Genomic DNA, 22,094 nt, shown 5'->3' with positions numbered 1-22,094 from the left:
CTGGACTGACCTATCCCCTTCCTAACTCCCTACCTACACTCACCTTTACTGGCTCCATCCCCGCCTCTTCGACCTGTTTGTTTCCTCTCCACCTATCCTCTCCTCTATCCCTCTTCTATCCGCCTCCCACTCTCTCCCTATTTATTTCAAAACCCCCTTCCCCTCCCCCTTTTCTGATGAAGGGTCTAGGCCCGAAACGTCAGCCTCTCTGCTCCTATGATGCTGCTTGGCCTGCTGTGTTCATCCAGCCCTGCACCTTGTTGTCTCGGATTCTCCAGCATCTGCAGTTCCTACTATCTCTGAGGATGGTTGATTGGCTGGTAACAGTAGAGGAGTTGTGGGCAGTTACCCTTCATTAAAAATCACTTTGAATTTCTTCTGAGGAACTTTTTGCTGAAATACAACTTCTCTTTCACTGTTTTATTGAACAGAAATTAATTATTTGCAGGGGCACAAACTATTTGGGCTACAAAGTAAAAGCCTCTGGCCTATAAAAGCATCTAATGAGTTATGGGTTTTGCCATCAAGAGTAGATGTTGTATAGAGCAGTGTAAATCACTGATTTCAAAGCTGCATGGTTAAAAGGCAGTGGAGTTAAGTGACCAGGCCTCCTAGCATGCGGTTGGCAGGATGGCACGGTTATCATTGGGACAAATGACATGCACTGTAGATAAATAACCATCAGTTGGTACATCCCAGAATTTAATGGAAATTCATTAACATCTGCTACCGAATGGAGTAACTTGAAATTCTGGAGGGTTTTTCTTTTTGCCTCTTTCTTGGAAACAATCACCTCCGTAGCAGTTTGTGCCATAACAGTTTAGTACTTCAGTTCCATCAGAAGTGGCAGGAGGCATTCACTGCCTGAAACTGATTTCTGAGAAGCTTCTGGAAGATTTCTGCTAAGTCCAATCACATGATTATTGTGGTCATCTCTGTTGGGCTGTTTGTTTTGTTTTGTTTTCAAAACCAGCACTAATAGTTTCGTATTCAAGGTATTGATTTGTAATCTGTTTGCAACAATTGTTAACCATGCTGGGTTATGGAGGGGAAGGAAAACTTATGATTTTTCTGACTCTTCAAGCAACAAGGTTGATGAAAATGTTGGATCATGGGATAGGATGCATGTCATCATGTTTTGAATAGAAGAATTGGTTTAGATGTGCTCAGAGTTATTATTTGCCTCCTGTGGTATGGAAAGAATTTTTTCATTTACAATGATATTTTCATTTATAACAAACTGCAAGAAGAAAGGCCAACTTCTTGTACTGTGAAAGCTTTGTTTAGACCATGAAGGTTGAACCAGAAACTGTCAGGAGTAATTGTAATTCCTCTAAACTAAGAATCCAAACTTTATAATGCATCAAAAGGACTTACGTGTTTGCATAAATTTTAGAAGTGATAATTTGTAATTTTCTTGATCCATATGTCCTAGCAACTCTTAACATGGAAGCAATACGTACAGGAAGCTATGTGGTCAGACACTAAGAAGATATGCAGAAGTGAAGGAAAATGAGGAGGAATATTTCCAAAAGCCATGCATGTTAGACAGAACCAAAATCTGAGACAAGGTTAGGCAAGACAACTTGGAGAATTTTGCTGCTGAGTTTTGCCAGAGCCAAACAGATGATTTAACAGACAACTAAAGGAGTCTCTGGTGAATCCATGCCATCAAGACTGTTATGTACCTATCCAAGGAACTTTCTAGGGATCCCAAAATACAGCTGCCTGTCAATGTGACAAAACTGATGATTGGGAAACTGAGAGGTCCTGCATATCAGAAGCCAAGGTAAAGAATTCTGGATTTGCATATGGTTCTGCAAGTCTGCAAAGAGTGATATGGGTGGTTGTGCAAGATCTTTCTGGCATTGATGATGTAAAATGCACCTTTTTTATTTGAAAAATATTTGTCTATTATTTCATGTTTAATTTGCATCGTTACAATTCAGGATAAAGTGAAAATGACATAAAGTGAATCTTATTAGTACTTTCTTCATTTGGGGGTCATTCAGTAAATGTGGTTATTTTGGTTTACCCTTCTCCGAAAGGGGAGTATAACAGCTGAATTCAGGAATGCTATGAGTGTATGTTAGTGCTAGATCCCAAAGGTTTAAACTCATGGTTGCTTAGAAAGTGCAGATACTGTTGCTATGCCACCCAATGTGTTTCTACTTTTTTTGCAGAGCAAGATTTTTCAAAAAGCAAGCGAGGTACATGACCTCCTTATGTTATTGCTGGTGGTTCTGGTTGACAGAGGAATGTTAATGAAGAGAGCGGGAGGACCTCCCTGCTCTTCCTCAAAAGATACCATGGGATCTTATAATCTGTACAAACTTTGACAGTTTGTTTGAAAGATTCCATTTCTTACGACCCTCCCGCGGTGTCCAAGATTCTGTGCCCAAGTCCTCAGAGTAACAATTCTTGAGACCAAAAGTAAATTTACTATATGTATCCTGAGTGGACATATGTTAAATTATAATATACTTACCAGATAATAATGGAATGAAAGCTAAGAATGAAAGGGAACAGACAGAAATTCAGTAGCTGTGAAATATTCTAATATTTCTACAAGCATGCAACATGGGCTGTAACTGAAATCTAAGATGAGTCTCAGCTGGTAGGTGAAAAATAGGACCCCAGAGGCAGACGAGCACACACTGGTACAGTCAATTCCAGATAAACACCAGTCTCAATCCAACAGCTGTGCATCAAACCACTTCCCACTCACTGCCATCAGGCAGTCCTAAGGAGCCAAGCACAACATTTGAGCACAAGCGTAAATAGACAAGCAGAAAACGGTTAAATATGAAAACCACCCACCTGCAGCCAGGTATAGTAAGAATTGCAGAAGCTGGAGTCAGAGATAACACAATGTAGAGCTGGAGGAGCACAACAGGCCAGGCAGCATCAGAGGAGCAGGAAAGCTGACGTTTCGGGTCGGGACCCTTCTTACAGAAATTTTCTGAAGAAGTGTCCCGACCTGAAACGTGTACTTTCCTGCTCCTCTGATGCTGCCTGGCCTGCTGTGCTCCTCCAGCTCTACACTGTGTTGTACCTGTAGCCAGGTATCACCCGTAAAGAATAGCACTGGCTTGAGCTAGTGTTTCAAATTCTGGGGTTGGAACCTTCAAGTCGGAAAACCCCATGGCTGACCCAAAACTGGGCTGAAGCGCAGATTCCAGAAATCTCACTTCCGAACCCATTATCAACAATTTTCACCAGAGTGGGTGGTGAATGGGAATGAGAATATTCCTGCCCACCCATGCATAACAGATGCTGTTGCCCTTATAAAAGCACAACTATATCCAAGCAGAAGCAATTTTCATTCCTGAGATTTTTAAAAGACAACTTGTAGTTTTAAACATTTGAGGAAAATGTCTCAACCTAGCAGAGTTCTTTAGAGGGGTGAGGAGGGAAATTTGGATTCTGTCCTTTCACACTCTGGGACTGGCTGGGACAGTGGGTCAGACACTGTCCTTTCACACTCTGGGACTGGCGGGGACAGTGGGTCAGACACTGTCCTTTCACACTCTGGGTCTGGCTGGGACAGTGGGTCAGACACTGTCCTTTCACACTCTGGGACTGGCTGGGACAGTGGGTCAGACACTGTCCTTTCACACTCTGGGACTGACTGGGACAGTGGGTCAGACACTGTCCTTTCACACTCTGGGACTGGCTGGGACAGTGGATCAGACACTGTCCTTTAACACTCTGGGACTGGCATGTACAGTGGTCCACATTAGCCTTTACTTCATGACAATTCAGATTTGAGTTTTTGGATAATACTTCTCAGTTCTCTATTGCTTTGCTAATACTAACAGGATTCAAAGCTTCCTCTGTGAATGAGATTTGGCTGTGTAAATCCAGCTTCTCGAAAGACTTGGGCACATAGAGGCACACTGCCTCAAAATCAGTATTAAGCTCTAGTAAGTTAATACTCCTACTCAGAGGACACAGAGAAGAAATACATACAGATGCAATAGTTGATCATCGGAAGTTGATAATGAAGTAACAATCAGAGACAGTGCAGATGGAGCTTTACCTTGCAAGTACTCACTCTCTATCATGAGATAAGCAGGTTTCATTTTAGTGGAAGATAATCCAATTTCCTTCACTAAAACCCCATAGCTGAGGAGTGCAAATCTCATTAGTGAAAAGTTCCCTTCTGCGTTTTCCACAGTGTTTACGGTAGTGGGTTGCTCCATTACAAAACCAATTGGAAACACAACAAGCTAAGGATCAGGACTGCATATGGCCACGGTGTTATTGATTTGCAAGAGCTCCAGCTACTGATGACAGAAACAAAGAATAAATGTTGCTCACCTCTGCTGTTCCTCCTCCAGCCGAATGAGGGTAGTCTCCAGTTCAGTGCTGTGCTCATACTCTGTTCTCCTCAAGCGGGATTCCACTGTCTCTACACGGGTCTGTAACTGAATTTAACAGCAGTATTCAACAACAGTGATAAGATAGCCTGGACTTGGGAATGATGTTCCTGGCATGAATGAGAGTAGAAGAAGCAAAAGGAGCCCTGATGACACCTCATGCCACTAGCCTACACAGTCATTATTCATGTCTAGTCCTAGTGTTGTGCCTCGTCTCACTATATTACCGCTGACATCCCTTACCAGGCTCCAGGTTCAACTTCTTCACACTGAAGTTGTCTGTCTGTTGATCCATTGCGGATTGATCTAAGTCAGGAACCAGCACTGTTTGCAGACATTGAGATTTTTGCATCATCACAAGGGATAACAAGCTGAGCCAGTTTCCCATTGCCTACTTCACAGTCTGTGGATGCTTATTCATTGGAGGGCTACAAACAAAGCCAAGAAAGACCACTTGACCTCACGATGAGGAAATGGATGCAGTGGGTGCAATGGTTCTGAAAAGGTTCAGTTTTGGAGATTGTATTCTGCATTACCCAATCTGATAATGTCACAGTCTTAGGTGGAGAACCAGGAAGTCTAGTTCTAGGTCTAATGTGGTCAGACCTGTCATCTCTGGCTCTAGTTAACATTAAATGATTATGCCCACATGTACCTATTGCCATTATTCAATCAACTACATCTTACTGGTAAAATAGGTGCTTCTTCTTATTAAGATTCACTAGTGGTTTATCATCCACCATTAGTAACTGAATAGGTCCCTGGACCTAATATGGAAGTGAAGGTTAGTGGCAGCATTCTACAGCAATCACAACATGCCTGAGCTTGGTGCTGTAACATCTGACAGTGGAATGGTTTATGTCAGGACCCATTAATGAAAACCGCTTATTATTACAATTTCCTCATACCCTGCTTCTTCAATCTTGTCCAACCTTAGTCATTTGGCCTCCTGTGCATCTCTCTCAACCTTAGTCTTTAGCTCCTAAAACTTATTTAACAGAAATCCCACCTCATAATCAGCTCTCCCTTGCTATATCTTCAACCTATCTTTAAAAACTACCAGGCTGCCTTCACTTGTGCATTCAGTTACCTTCCAACATTACTTGATGATAAGAACATAAGGTCATAAAAAATAAGAGCAAGACTCGGCTGTTTATCCAATTGAACGATGGAGCAGGATCAATAAGATCATGGATGATTTGACTGCAATCTGAACTCTAATTTCCCACCTACATCTACCACCTTCAACTCTCGTCAATCAAAAACCTGTCCGACTCAGCCATGAACATATTAAATGATCTAGCCTCCACTGCTCTGTCACAGAGAAATCCAAATACTAACATCCTCAGAGAACAAATTCACTACAATAAAGGAGATCATATTTTTTAAGTTGTTTTTCCTGTTCTAAAATCCCACACGAGTGAATATCTTCTCAGCATGTACCTTGACAAGTCTTCTCAAAATCCTTTATATTTCAATAAGATCGTCTCATTATAAACTTCTGAGTATAGAAAGAGGCTCTTCATCCCATGAATCAGCCCAGTGAACATCTTGAGAAATGTTTCCAATGCAAATGTAATCTTCCTTAAGGAAGGAGATGAAAAGTTTTTCGCAGTACACTAGGTTCAGCTTCATCCGTGCCCTGCACAATGTAATAATTGAGGCTAGAAGAATGCACTGTCACCCTTCATTCTTCCCCTTTAAACATTATTCTGACATTTTCCCCACCAAAATGAACAACATATTTTCCACATTATACTCCAGCCACCTAAATATTGAACGTATCTATATCCCTTTGCTGACTTTTTGTATTCTCTTCACAATTGCTTTCCAAAATATTATTGTATCAACAGCAGTTTTGGCTACAACATAATTCGTCCCTTCAACAATTCTTCAATCTCTATTTATATCTTGGATGAAGACCCAGCACTCCACCAGTTACAGTCTGTCACTATGAAAATGATTCATATATCCCTACTGTATCCAGTAAGATAACAATCTTCTATCAGTGCCGATATATTGCCTGCAAAACAGTGACGACTTATTTAATGCAGTAAAATGGAATCTTACTTGATGCTTTTTTGAATTCTAAGTACACAACATCTGCTTGTTTCATTTCATCTATCTGCTTGCTATCCTCTCCAGTAAACTTGCCGCTCACACTGAAGCAACTGTTGAACTGTTGAACATATCAATAATGAAACGTAAAAGAAATTTGCTGATACCAGACCAACGTTATGCTAAGCTGAGAGATCCCTCTATATTTTAAGTGCAGCAATGGAGTTGAATAGGCTACATCAAAGCTGGGGGGCATAGGACAGGTGCAGAAAAAAAACATTTTTCACATGGGCTGGGCTAAACAAGTGAGACAATCACCAGTTGAACTAACAGAGAGCCTCCATCTGGAACTGAACTGCAGTGAATCTGGTAACCAATTCCTGGCTTTTTGAGTGTGTGTGTGTGTGTGTGTGTGTGTGTGTGTGTGTGTGTATATATGCAAAAGAACTACCTTCCTTTTTCTTTCCCATCCTTTCGTTTCTTGCACTTTAAAGCCTTCTCACTATCTCACTTGTTTTGTCTATCCCTCCTTTATACTTTTTGTTTTGCTCACTCTTTCTCTCTGTCACATTGCCTACTCGGTTTCTCAGCTGTTCTCACTCTCAGTCTCTTGGACCCAGCTATATGCCACGTGAAAAGGCCAAACTACACAAGTGGTTTAGACTGAGTGATTCATACCCACCAACACTTTCTGCTGTTCCAACTCAGAGGTCTTCTCAAGAACCTGCTGTTCCAGCTCACCGCATCTTTTCTTATACTGCAGGACCTGAAAGGGGCAAGGAAAGAAATTCACCTTAGATCTCTGCACCTTTGATGATGAAACTTTACGCAAATCCTAACTGCCAAGTAATGAATATTAAATTTGAATCGTCTTATGGCATACAATGACTATCAGTGCCTGCACGGAACTGTATTGTAGCAGAAGGTAGATTTCAGGAAGGGAGAGGAAAATGGGAGAAAATTCTAGAACAAAGACCAATAGGCAAGGTATCATCCTTGTTGGTAGATGCAACATTTTCTTTTGGTTTGCAATCTTACCAGCATGGATGAACTGACAGCGCAACACTGTGGATCGTCCAAGTCCATGCATTTCCTATAGGTAACATCCCAATCATACATTCCTCTTGAGCAATTTCCATTGCTGAGCATGTGTCAGAATTCTTGGAGGATATCACCCAGAATCAGCTGACCTTTTCATGGTTAGGCCTATGTATTGGGTACCCTTTTGGGTTCCTGATATGTGTTCCCAATGGATCAGATTCTTTGCCAGAAATGTAAAGTTAGTCAGTTGTTCTAACTTTTCAATTACCCGTGAGAGATTTGCAACTTGTTCGACTTTGTTTTGTCGCCCTCAAACCAACTTTCCAACTCCATCTGGAACATGGGACAGACGAGATTCCATGGCACTGTTTCAACAAGGAGCAGGGGTATTCTCCCTGTTGTCCTAACAAATATTAAATCTTTCAATGAACACTGGAGATTATCTGGTCATTATTGCTTTGCTATTTGTGGTATCATGCTGTGCGCAAACTAGTGGTATTTCCTGCATTCAACAGTGAGAACAATTCAAAAGCTACTTCATTAGTTGTAACAAGTTTTAGAATGTCTGAGATTGTGACAGGGGCATCAGAAATACAAGTCTTTCATTTCATTCCCCATCCCCCCTACCCCATCAACAGTCCACTGCAAAATGGTTGTAGTTAAAACTTGAATTGGGCAAATGTTCAACTTTTATATAAAAATCTTCGATTACTAAACTCTCACAAATGCACAGTCTGATTGCCAAGAAACGTTGGACCAATTTTTCTGTAAATTGATGATAAAAATAGTGAATTAACCAACCCACGTGTTCAGGCCCCTTAATCATTCTTTCATTTAGCTTGCATGAAGAACAGGAAAACGGTAATGCACTCAATTATTAGATATGAGCATGATTAGCCTTGTAACTGTACTGCTGTGTCTCAATGACTTCTGCCTGGGGAGTTGCCGGTGTTTGACATTCTGGCCATTCAACGCTGGATAATCCGGAACATTCTTTGTTTGGATCAGTAGTTTGTGTGTGTTTAACTGTTATTCTTGGAGTAGGAATGCAGTGCAATGGGAAGTGGTTTGCCCTGTCAGTATTCTGTGTTTAGATCAGATCTTGCTTGGACCACATCTGAGTTTATCTGGAGTCATCTGTCCAAACAAATTTTGGATCCAAGCATTACATTATTTGGCCCAAATCTTGCAGCAGATTTAACTCTTCAAAAGACTTCAGCAGGACTATCTCAAAATCCCCTGCTGTAGTAACAGATTAGACTGTGGTCATTTTACTGCACAGTGATAGTGTGATTCAGTTTTCACTGACAGTTTTGACTATATTCTGCCTGTGAGTGTCCTAGATAAAGCAAGTTTTGGACTCTTGAGTGGATATAGCTCTAAAGCATAATAATGTCTCTAATTCCATATTATGTTAATTTTAATGTTAATCAGATTCAACCTTCAGAAGGTTGTTGTGGGAAATGGAACAATTTCCACAAGACATTCACACAGTGGCATATTACTTGGAACCCACTTTGGCATGCTATATCTAACACTAGATATCTAAACCAGTAATCTTTCCATTTCGCAGCCACGTTCCTCACTTGGATGTGCTCAGTTTTGGGTTGATCCCATCTACAAAGGGAGGCTTTGCTCAGACCAAAAGTTACATTCTCCTACACAACTTTTTTATACTGATGAAGTAGAATCATCCTCTTCTTCCACTTCTATTTTGTGGATTTTTCTTCTGATTATTTGGTCCAAAACTGGCCTAAGACCCATTGTCGGATTCCACCTGCTTCATATTGAGCACTTCCCCATTCTGCAGGCCCAGTCCTGTACTCAGATGGACTCATTTTCAAAGGTGACCTTGCTGGTGAGGAGCTAACCTGTACTTCTACAGGTTGGCCTCTCTGCTGACAAATCAAAATGATAAAATTACTTCTTGGGTTGTACATTGAGATCCAGTTCGGTAATTGTCAACTCCCACTAATCTCTATCACATAATCAGTAACCTCTATTTACAGAATCAATCATTGGCTCTTCAAATGGCTATCATTACCTAGTGCCAACTTCTTGCTTTTTCTCCATACCCTTGCACACTATTCCTACCCAAATAATCATTCAATGCTTTCTTGAATACCTCAAATTAGCATCACCACATTTCCAGGCAGTGCATTCTATAGCCTAATTACTTGCTACATGAAAACATTTTTTCTCACATAACAGCTGTTCCTTTTGCAAATCACTGAGTCTGTGCCCTTTGGTTCTTGTTCCTTTTATGAGTGGGAGGAGTTTCTCCCTGCCTACCCAGTCCAGCCTGCTCATGAATTGAACATCTCAACCTGATCTTCTCTTAGCCTTCTTCTCTAAGGGGAATAGTCTCAGCTTCTTCAATCTATTTCTCATAACTGAAATTTCTCATCCCTGGAAATGTTCTTGTAAAATTACTTCTGCACTCCCTCCAATACATTCACATCCATGCGTTCCTATAATGTGGCATCCCAAACTGTACACAATACGCTTGCTGAGATCTGATAACTGCCTTGTACAAGTTCAACATCATGTCCCCTTATCAATAAAGCTGAGGACACTGTGTGTTTTACTTACTGCTGTCTCTACCTGTCCTGCCACATTCAAAGATCTGTGCACATATACACCCGGGTCCCTCAGCTCCTGAACCCCCCATCTCATGGGATTAACAAAACTGGGGTTGCATGTGATGATGATGATGATGATGTAATGAACTATTCCCGACATCAGGATGGGCTATTCTCATGGAACTGTGTAAAGTAAATCCCTATCTTTCAGTTTAATGTGCATGGGAGGGATTGTCAAGAAAACAGGTCAGAAATGTCTTTGGCTGGGAGTCATACCATTCAGCTGGGCTTCAACTTTTAGATGTGGCTACCAACCCTTAAAGGGGAGACCATTGTTATGAGCTCAAAATGCTTAAACCACAGAAACAATAGTTCACAAAGAGAATTGTGGATGTAGAATCTGTCTCATTTGTTGCATTATGTCACCCAGATATGAGATATATCGTCAAAGGACATGTTCATGCTGTCATCACCATATCTTGTACAATAGTACAAAGGTCTCACTCCATCTTACTGAATCCTCTTGCAGCATGACACACTGACGGAAACATGCTGAAACACATACAATATACCTAGCTTGAGCCCATGTGAAACAAGTGCCTGTGATTGTACTGTGCATATGTAGATAGCAGGTGCAAAACAAAATTTCATTGAATTTTTCAGTAATACATGACCCACATCTCATCCATATATTACAGAAGGTAACATAAGTATTACATCATGGTAATTGAAGATAATCAGTTATCACAACATATCACACCATCACTCACTGATAATATCTTGCTTTACGGTCAGATGGAAAGGAAGGAAAATGATCTGGACAGGAGAGTACCCTCTCCTGTAAAGCTGAGAGGCATGGAAGGAGGTGGCCAACTCATTAAAACTGTTCATCAATTAGCAAATTAAGACTAAATATGTGTATTTCCAGAGAAACATTAAGGAAAGTGGTCTAAAAGATGGCAGTTCAGTTTAATCAAGAAAATAGAAATATTGTTGGAGATTGCAATATGTGGTATTGTTTAACTTACAAGAAAGACTATACATTGAGGACGTGTGTTTCGAGAACTAGTTCTTCAATTTTGAACAACTGCTAACTTGCCGCCCTAATCATCAGCTCCCTCCTAACCATTGTCCTAATTAAATTACTGTCATCTTCATAACAAATTACCTATACACTTCTTTTATAATGGTACAAGTGTGTGGGATGAGGTAAATGGTCACATGGACTGTGCTTGCCCAATTACGGTCTGATATGAACATAGAAAACATCTTCCAAAGTCATTCCTTTTCTTCATTCCACAAATCATCTGTACCAGAATCTTTCAAAGATCTTGTCCTCCTCTTCGTGATCTACGTGTCAGCCTATAATGGCATCAGATACAAGGTCAACTTTCACATTCACGTTAAATGATACCCAGCCTCTGACTCTAACAACTTCTCTGTTACTTCAATGCCTCTGTGCTTACCAATCTGCACCTCTGTATCCTAATCTTGGTCAAATCATTTTTCTTTGAGATCCAAACTGGAAAAGTCATCACCTTTAACTTCCAATTCAAAAGGTTCTTTTGCTGATAGTTTCAACCTCTTCCCTAGCCACTGCCTCCCATTGAACATAAGCTTGAGATTGTGTTCAATTATGAGCAGAGATTCAGAAGCTTTACCTTCTCTCACTTCCATTTATGGAGTCATAGAGTCATACAGCACGGAAACAGGCCCTTTGGTCCAACTCATCCATGTGGACCAGTCTTCCCAATCTCACCTAGTCCCATTGCCAGCATTTGGCCCATATCCCTCTAAACCCTTCATATTCATATACTCAACCAGATGCCTTTTAAATGTAATTGCACAAGCCTCCACCACTTCCTCTGGCAGCTCGTTCCACACATGCACCACCCACTGCATGAAAAAGCTGTCCCTCAGGTCCTTTATAAATGAATCCCCTCACATGTTAAACCTATGCCCTCTAGTTTTGTACTCCTTCACCCTGGGAAAAAGACCTTGGCTGTTCACCTTATTCATGTCCCTCATGATTTTATAAACCTCTGTAAGGTCAACCCTCAGTCACCAACGCTCCAGGAAGAAAGCCCCAGCCTATTCAGATCTCCCTATAGCTCAAACCCTCCAGTCCCAGTAACATCTTTGTAAATCTTTTCTGCACCCTCTCAGGTTTAAGTACATCTTTCCTGTAGCAATGAGACTAGAGTTGAGTGCAGTATTTCAAAAGTGGCCTAACCAAAGTCCTGTTCAGCTGTAACATGACATCCCAAATTCTATACTCAATGCACTGACAAATGAAAGTAAGCATGCCAAACACCTTTTTCACCACCCTGTCTACCTGCAACTCTTGTTTCAAAAAAACTATGCACCTACACCCTGAGGTCTCTTTGTTCAGCAACTCTCCCCGGGACCCTAACATTAAGTGTATAATCCTGCCCTACTTTACTTCATCAAAATGCATCACTTCATATTTATCTAAATTAACCTCCATCTGCCACTCCTTGGCCCACTGGCCCATCTGATCAAGGTCCCGTTGTACCCTGAGATAGTCTTCTTCACTTCTACACCACTTTTTTGCTGTCATCTGCAAGCTTACTAACCATACTTCCTATATTCACATCCAAATCACCTATATAAATGATGAACAACAGTGGACCCAGCACTGATCCTTGTGGCACACCACTGGTCACAGGCCTCCAGTCCAAAAAACAATCTTCCACCACCACTCTCTGTCTCCTACCTTCAAAGTCAATTTTGTATTCAATTGGCTAGGTCCCCCTGGATCCCATGTGAACTAATCTTACTAACCAGTCTACCATGCATAGCCCAGTCAAACGCTCTACTGAAGTCCATTTATACATCTACCGCGCTGCCTTCATCAATCCTCTTTGTCACCTCTTCAAAAAAACTCAATCAAGTTAATGAGGTGCGATTTCCCATGCACAAAGCCATGCTGAATATCCCTAATCAGTCCTTGTTTTCCAAATGCATGTGAATCTTGTCCCTCAGAATCCCCTCCAACAACTTACTCACCACGACGTCGAGCTCACTGGTCTATAGTTCCCTTGCTTTTCCTTACAGCCTTTCTTAAATAGTGGCACTAAGGTAACCAATCTCCAGCCTTACGGCACCTCACTCATGGCTATCAATGATACAATTATCTCAGCAAGGGGTCCAGTAATCTCCTCCCTCACTTCTCACAAAGCTCTGCGAAACACCTGATCAGGTCCAGGGGCTTTATCTACCTCTATGCGTTTGAAGATCTCTGGCACCTCCTCTTCAGTAAAATGAACTCTTTTCAAGATATCAGTATTTACTTCCCAGAGTTCCCTGGCTTCCAAGTACTTCTCCACAGTAAATACTGACACAAAAGTGTTTAATATTTCACCTTTTTCCTGTGATTCCACACAGAAATGGCCAGACTGGTCTTTCAGGGGTCCTATTCTCTCCCTAGTTATTCTTTTGCCCTTAATGTATTTATAGAATGTCTTTGGATTCTCTTTAACTCTATTTGCCAAAGCTAGCTCATGTCCCCTTTTTGCCCTCCTGATTTCCCTCTTAAGTATACTCCCACTGCCCTTATATTCTTCGAGGTTTTTACTCAGACCCAGCTGTCTATACCTGATAAATGCCTCCGTCTTTTTCTTGACCAGATCCTCAACTTATCTAGTCATCTGGCATTCCCTAAACCTACTAGCCTTGCCCTTCACACAAACAGGAACAAACTGTCTCTGAACTATCATTATCTCATTCTTAAAGGCCTCCAACTTCCCAACTGTCCTTTTACCTGCGAATAGCCTCCCCAACCAACTTTTGAAAGTTCCCGTCTAATACCGTCAGAATTGGCCTTAGTCCAATTTAGAACTTTAACTTTTTATCAGTTCTATCCTTTCGCATCACTATTTTAAAACTAACAGAATTATGATCACTTGCCCCAAAGTGCTCCCCCACTAACACCTCAGTCACTTGTCCTGCCTCATTTCCAAACAGAAGTTCAAGTGTTGCTCCTTCTCTAGTAGGTACATCCACACATTGAATAACAAAGTTTTTTTGTACACACTTAACAAATTCCTCCCCATCCAAGCCCTTAATAGTAGGCAGTCCCAGTCATTGTTTGGAAAGTTAAAATCCCCTACCATTACAATGTTATTTAAAGTTTTTGAGAAGATTTGTAGCTCGGGTTGTGGATGAGGTGGTTGACTTGCTCGTCAAGCCGGTGGGTTTGATTGCAAACGTTTTGTCACCCTGCTCGGTAACATCGTCAGTGCGCCTCCGGTGAAGTGTCGGTGTTCTGTCCCACTTGTTATTTATATGCCTCGGTGTGCTGGGGTGGTTGGTATTACTTCCAGTTCTGATTTTTAGTAGTTTGTATACCTGGCCCAGTTCAATGTGTTTGTTGATGGAGTTCCAGTTGGAATGCCAGGCCTCCAGGAATTCCCTGGCATATCCCTGTTTGGATTGTGCTATTATGGATGTGTAAATAACAAGCGGGACTGAACACCAACGCTTCACCGGAGGCGCACTGATGATGTTACCGAGCAGGGTGACGAAATATCTGCAACTAAACACGCCGGCTCGGTGAGCGAATCTGCAACCTCATTACAATGTTATTTTTCTTACAGATATCTGAGATCTCCTGACATATTTGCTTCTCAGGGATATTGGTCCCTTTCCAATTCTGGTGGAACCCATTCCTCTTAAACAGGTTATCTCTACCCCTGAAGAAATCCCAGTGCTCCAAAAATGTAATTCTTGCCCCCTTCAGCAGCTCCTAAGCCGGGCATTGATTTGCTCCATCCTCCTATGCCTACTGTCATTAGCCGGTAGCCCCAGTAGTAGTCCAGATATTACTGCCTGCCAGGATCTACTTTTTAACCTCCTGCCTTGATTCCTTTTCTCTCTCTGCAGAATCTCATCCCTTTTTCTACCTGTATCATTGGAACCAACATGCTTGTCACGTTCCCCTTTCAGAATGTTCTGCATCCGTTCCAATACATCATTGACTCTGGCACCAGGGAGGCAACACACCATCCTGATGTCTCACTATCAGCGACAGAAATGTCTGTCTGTGCCCCAGACCAGACAGTCCCCTCTCATAATCAATCACTTGGAACCTGGTGTACCCCAAATTATGGTAGCGCCAGTCATGGTACCAGAAACCTGGCTATCAGTCCTAAACACCCCTAACAGGCCATCCCTGCCTACAGTATCCAAAGCTGCACGCCTGTTTGACAATTGGTATGACATTGTCAACCTTTGCCAAAACCTCAGCATCCATTCTTGCATTGAGTTCCATCTGCCCATCACTACTCTGTTTTGAGTTCTCACTGCTGTTATGGACCAGGCCCCCTCAAAATACATTAAGAAGGTAGCCTAGACCTTATTTTTTTCTTATTTTAAAGGTAAATGTCAGGTGCTGTGTTCCAGATGCAGTTCACCTGGTCAAACTACTTAATGTTATGCAGAATGCAATTTATTCAAACACTATAGTTAAAATACAACAAAAGAATGAAGAATTTTGAATAACAACTCTATTGGAAAACTTCACAGAGTAGTAGATACAGTAACTATTACTAATTAACTGTTCCAATATAGTTACATTCCATAAACACACCCTTGGAAAAAGTCAAATTCAGAACATGATTGTCTCAAATGCAATCCAGTGGCCTAGGAAGAGAACCCCCAGGCTTTTGGCTCTAAGCAAGGAAGTGAAAAATAGCTTCCACTTCTTCAAGACCCCAATTGCAACTGCTGCTGAAAACTAAAAACTAAAAGTCCCTGGTTCTGTGGGTGGGAGCTTGACCACACCCACTCAGGCTGCTTCTATTGTTCCAGCTTGTAAATAAAGTAACCAAGGCTTCATAAGTTGTTTATCTTCTCATAGACTGCTTGGCACCTGTTCCCCAGTCTCTCTCTAAAATAAACCAGGACAAAACACACCTCTTAAAGCCACAGTATCACCACACTGCTCCTAACCTTGGAGTACTAGAACAGAAAGCAGTCTGGAAACCTTGTGATGAAGGCTGTGCTGAATTTCAGACTTGACCAGAATTTAGATTATTCATTATCCAACATGTGCAAACTCATAACACACTCTTGGTCTGGGTTTAAAATAGACATTTTCAGTGGTGGATCCAACCACTACTCCCCGAATGAATTGAATCATGAAAAGTGCAGCCAAGGCAGTTGCTGAGTGCAAACAATGAATACAAAAATGGACAGTGGAAACCATATAAATACTACAACTGTTGAATGGCACACAGAGACAAAAACTGTTCTCATTTTAGATATTTTCTGTTTCTGGAGAGTTGGATTTGGAGTACACCTCTGGGCATCACCCTAGAAGGATGTGAACACAGAAGAGGTTCACAAGAATGGTTCCAAGGATGAGAAATTTCAGTCATGAGAACAGGTTGGAGAAGTTGGGACTGCTGTATTTTGCTGCTCATATTGCAGCTGTATAGAACTGTTGTTAGGCCACATTTGGAATATTGCATACAGTTCTGGTCATCACACTACCAGAAGGATGTGGAAGCTTTGGAAGGGTATAGAAACCAGTTACCAGGGTGTTGCCTGGTTTGGAGGCTATTAGCTATGAGAAAACACTGGACAAAATGATGACGCTGATGAAAAGTCATCTAGACTCGAAACGTTAGCTTGGTCTCTCTCCATGGATGCTATCTTACTGCTGTGATCTCCAGTTTTTATTGTTTTTGAACAAAATTGTTTTCACATGAATGTTGAAGGATGAGGGGCAACCTAATGGAAGTTTACAAACTTATGAGAGGCATGGATAAGCAGGGTCTTTTTCCCAGGATATAAATGTCTGTTACTAGGCGACAAAGGTTTAAGGTAAAAGGGGACAAGTTTAAAGGAGATATAACAGGCAGGTTTTTTACACAGCGGCTACTAAGTGCCAGGAATGCGCTCCCAGTGGACATCATAGAGTCATAGAGTCATACAGCAGGGAAACAAACCCTTCGGTCCAACTCGTCCATGCGGGCCAAGTTTCCCAAACTAAACTAGTCCCACTTGTCTGTGTTTGGCCCATATCCCTCTAAACCTTTCATATTCATGTACTAGTCTAAGTGTCTTTTAAATGTTGCAACTATACCTGCATCTACCACTTCCTCTGGCAGTTCATTCCACATACGAACCACACTCTGTGTGAAAAAGTTGCCCCTCAGGTCCCTTTTAAACCTCTCCACTCTCATCTTAAAAATATGCCTGCTTGTTTTGAACACTTCCACCCTAGGGAAATAAAACATTGTTATTCACATTATCTATGCCCCTCATGATTTTATAAATCTCTATAAGGTCACCCCTCAACCTCCTATGTTCTAGTGAAAAAAGTCCCAGCCTATCTGGCTTCTCCTTATAACTCAAACCCTCCGGTCCCAGCAATATCCTGATAAATCTTTTCTGAGCCCTCTCTAATTTAATAATATTCTCCCTACAACAGGGTGACCAGAACTGTACCCAGTACTCCAAAAGTGGCCTCACTAACATCCTGTACATCCTCAACGTGATGTCGCAATTCTTATACTCAATGGTCTGAGCAATGAAGGCAAGTGTGCTACACACCTTCTTAACTGCCCTGTCTACCTGCAGCACAATTTTCAAAGAACTGTGTACTGAACCCCTTGGTCTCTGTGTTCAACAACACTATCCAGAGCCCTATAATTAACTCTGTAAGTCTTGCCCTTGTTTGTTTTGCCGAAATGCAATACATCTCATTCATCCAAATTAATCTCTATCTGCCACTCCTCAGCCCATTGGCTCAATCGATCAAGATCCCTTTGTAATCTTAAGATAACCTTCTTCACTGTCGACTATTCTACCTATTTTGGTGCCACCCGCAAACTTATTAACCATGCCTCCTAAATTCTCATCCAAATCATTTATATAAATGACAAACAACAGTGAACAGAGCAGTAATTGTTGTGGAACACCGCTGGTCACAGGCCTCCAGTCTGAAAAAGAACCCTTCACCACCACCCTCTGTCTCCTACCATCAAGCCAATTTTGTATCCAATTGTCAAGCTCTCCCTGAATCCCGTATGATCTAACTTTACTAATCAGTCTACCATGTGGAACCTTGTCAAAGGCTTTACTAAAGTCCGTGGTGGTGGTGGATAAAAAACATGTAAGAGGCATCTTGACAGATATTTGAAGAGGCAGGGAACAGAGGGACATAGATAGCATAGAGGCAAAAAGTTTTTACTTTAGAAAGACATCATGTGTTAGCACAGTCTTGGTCGACCGTGGGGCCTTTTCCTGTACTGTACTGTCCTGTCCTTTCTTCTTTGCTGTCCTTGGAGAGAAGGTTAAGAGGACACCTGAAAGAAACATTCAAAATCATGCAGGGACTGGACAGAGTCGATGGGGAGAAACTGTTCTCAGTCATAAAAGGATTACAAGAGGTCACAGATTTGAAGCGATTTGTAAAAGCAGCAAAGGTAAGGAGAGAAAAAGAAAACTTTTTCACCCACCAAGTGCTTTGTGTCTAGAATGTACTGCCTGCAAGTGTAGTGGGTGGCAGGTTCAAATGAGGCTTTAAAGAGGACACTGGATAATTATTTAAACAGAATCAATGTGCAAGATTATGGGAAAAATAAGAGAATGGCAAGAAGTCATGATGCTCATTGGAGAGCCAGTAAAGACACAAGGGGCCAAATGGCTTCAATCTATGCTTTAGCACTTCTGTGATACTGTGATTCAATTGCTTTACTTCAAATTTAAAACCTTTATCCTGGCTTTCAATTCTCTCCATTGCAACACCAATTCCTATCACCGTATACTCTTCCAGCCTCCTAAACATTACATCTCTAATTCCCTATCCTTTCATCAAAATGTTTGTGGCAGATATATCTCAATCGTATATCTTTTATAAAACTCTACCTCTCTCAGATGCCTCTATATTTTTACCTGTCAATCTAAGTCAGTGTCTCTATAATATATCCATGTCGTATATTATGGAAATCTACCTCCATAATATTCTCCTGCAGTGAAACCTTTAAAGAGTTTGGGCCAAATTTAGCTCATAAGACTCGGAGCTCGTAACTACATTGACTCTTGTTTTTCCACAATTCCCTGTTCAGTACAGATTTATTTTGTTATGCAGTGAGGAGGTTATCCCCACAGAGCCTCAACCTGGATCTCAGCTCATGGAAACAGCACAAGAATTCATTGTTCAGGAGCAAACCATAATCCCTGTTGAGTTGTGCCACAGCATCAGCTGGTGAGTTAATGAAGGTTACATTTGGATTAGACTGGATCAAGCTCGATGAAACCCAGATCAACTCGATTCCTTTTGAAAATAAGCAAAATTAAAATGTAGCACTTGTTTGTTGAACAATCAGGATTGTTTGAAATGTTTTTAGTTCTTTTAGGCATTTAAGCCATCTTAACCTAGCCCCACAATAGTTTATCCGCTGACTAAAAATAACCTTTTCATATTGTGGGACTCTTCTTGGCCAACAGGAGTCCATTCGTTGGCACTCATATCTGGCAGCTTCATTTTATAGTAATGAATACTTGGAACAATTTGAACCTTGGATCACAATGAAAACCATTTGATTTTTTGGATGTTTCCCTTTCAAATTCAGTAAAAAGTGACTTGAGAACTTAGGTAAAGTGTGTTTTGGAGAAGCATGTAAGGAGGCTCTCGGAGAAACTGGGATTTTTCTCCCCTAGCAACTGTTAAGGGAAGATTTGATTAAGAGCCCCGATACAGTAAAATGGGAATGAATCTTTTCCATTCAAGAAGTCAGCGACCACAGGACACAGATTTAAGACTCTTAGAAAAAGAACCAGTGGGAAGATGAGAATGTTTTTTATACAATGTTTTACTCCAATCTGGAATGCACTGAACCTGTTCCGCTACACTTTCAAACAATGCTAATTTTTGAAAGGAAATCACATATTCACTTTAATAAATATTTTTCAGCAGTACAGGAAATGGATATTATTGGAGAGTTCTTTTCTGAGAACTAAACTTTCTGGGGGCTTGCATAGGCATTGTAGGTTGAATGACCTCCAGTTGTACTGTATCATTCTATGGACCCATTAACGACATCACCTAATCACCAAATAACTCAGATGTCAACCCTCAATTCCAACCATTATGACCATAGATCCCAGGCCCACTCAAATACAGCAGCTTCTTTTTTTTAACTGGTGTCAAGCTTCTCATTAGTAGTTAAGGAATTGAGCAGTTTATAAACAAGGTGTGCTGAACAGACCAATCGTTCCTCTGGACAGAAGATGCATTTTGTCAAAACTTTTTACCTTGCACTCTTCAGGAAAATTTGCAAGAAATACCAGAGGAAAGGGAAACAACATTTATACTGTACGGAGGAGAATGTTTATTGGTAGCGATTTTGCCATGAAGAATGCAGTAGTTAAGATGATGGCCAATTAACTGTTTTGTTTAAGTTTTAAACAGGCAAGTTAACTCTGATAGTTCAAGGAATTGTCCGGAGGAATGAATCAGATAGTGGTTTTTCCCTATTTGGTTGAGTGGAAATAGGTGCAGTCGGTGTTTACACATGTTATGTCTTCAAAGAACATAGTCCTTTGTGTTAATATACATAGTTTCCAGCATGCATAAGTGCACCACACTGACAGCCTGACTGACAAAGCGAAATTGTGAAGAATTATGCTGACAAACACAATCAGGTTCGTTTAGCAAATGCTGCCCAATTACAGAATTGCATCTAATGTTGGACACGCTGTTGTGAGTTTCGCAAGTGTGGGTTGGTTGGAGCAGCCAAAGGGATGCGATGTTTGATACCATCTGGATAATGTCTACCCTGATTAGATCATTTCTCAAAGTATACCCATAACCCATGAACTTTGGTCGTGAAGGTTGCTCAGCGCAGCTTGGATTACCCTGGAAGAGCAAAGTAACTCAGAGTGAGCAACAGGTGAAGTTAGTTGTTTCATGCTGTTATTATGCGGTAGAAACATGAGTGGTGTTCACCCATTGGAGGCTGCCGTTATTAAGCCAAGAATATATTCTGCCTATCATTCAAATGAGTAACATAGTATATAAATTTCAGTGCCAGTGTGATACCAAGTATGCAGGCTGTAGGCTTAAAAATTGGTGCATCATAAAGCTTCTCCAAAAGTTTTCAGAGATACTCATTTCTGTAAAATCAACTATTTATTTCCCTGAGACCAAATTCCTGTTTCACAAAGGAGTGGATCACTCCAAACTTACATCAGAATATGGCCACATTTGTCTGTAATTCAAGTCCCAAAAGAATTTAATTGTACTAAAAATGAGAGTTCAGGTGGGCTCAGTGACTACTTAAACTGGCACTGGGATCTCATTATCACGCTTCGGAATGCAGCAATGTTACATACAAAGAGTATGGATTTTTGGGGCTGGGGGAGGGTGAGGTGGTAGTGTGACGGAGGGGCTATTTTAATGCACGCAGTAGGCTACATCTGGCACTTCTGATTCTTAAAAGTAGCCAGCTTCCCTTCAAGAGCTGACGCAATATTTGCGGAAGAGGGAACTCAAATGCGTGCACAGAGAAGTGATTATGAAACTTGTCAAACAGATTATTAGACTCCTGGGTTCTCAAGCATGTTTGAGGGTCGCAAGGTTGGAGTCATGGGGAAGAGAGCCCTTCACACAACACATATTCGCTGAGGTTTTCAGTGTAAGTGGTTGCCAGAATTTGGTCACACCACTAATAAAGATTCAGTAATCTCATCAGTGTTGTCGAAGTAGGAATCAGGTTCCACATTTCAATTACTCTCCCCGCACACTTGCACTGCACACACCTCCGGCTCACAACACTCTCACCCACACTGGCTTTCATTACTTTACAATCGTTGCAACACCTCAGATGGCACCTTCTCTTGCAGCTCAGACATTCCGCACTGCCTACTCTTACCACAACTCCAACCATCACTTGCCTATGCCTTACATCTTGCCCAAATACAGGTCAACTCTGCCGGGGACAACTGATGTTGAATATAAAAGGCGCCGTTTTAAGACAAATTTAAAACATCGAAAAGC

General features: G+C 41.3%; 1 protein-coding gene across 1 annotated transcript in view; it reads right to left on the bottom strand.

Annotated features, from left to right (window-relative positions):
- The window catches only part of crocc2 (ciliary rootlet coiled-coil, rootletin family member 2), a 267,028-nt gene that overhangs the window by 188,277 nt on the left and 56,657 nt on the right, over nucleotides 1-22,094 (bottom strand). The window contains exons 5-6 of the mRNA XM_048604136.1: nucleotides 7,129-7,206; nucleotides 4,324-4,430 (exon numbers count right to left, since the gene is read on the bottom strand). Coding sequence (XP_048460093.1) covers nucleotides 4,324-4,430; nucleotides 7,129-7,206 — 185 coding nt within the window. The remainder of the gene's footprint in view (nucleotides 1-4,323; nucleotides 4,431-7,128; nucleotides 7,207-22,094) is intronic.

This window comes from Rhincodon typus, chromosome 13 (assembly GCF_021869965.1).
Source record: "Rhincodon typus isolate 14 chromosome 13, sRhiTyp1.1, whole genome shotgun sequence".
Taxonomy (NCBI): Eukaryota; Metazoa; Chordata; class Chondrichthyes; order Orectolobiformes; family Rhincodontidae; genus Rhincodon; species Rhincodon typus.
Note: the sequence above shows the minus strand (reverse complement) of the source record. Positions and strands in the feature narration are given on the sequence as shown.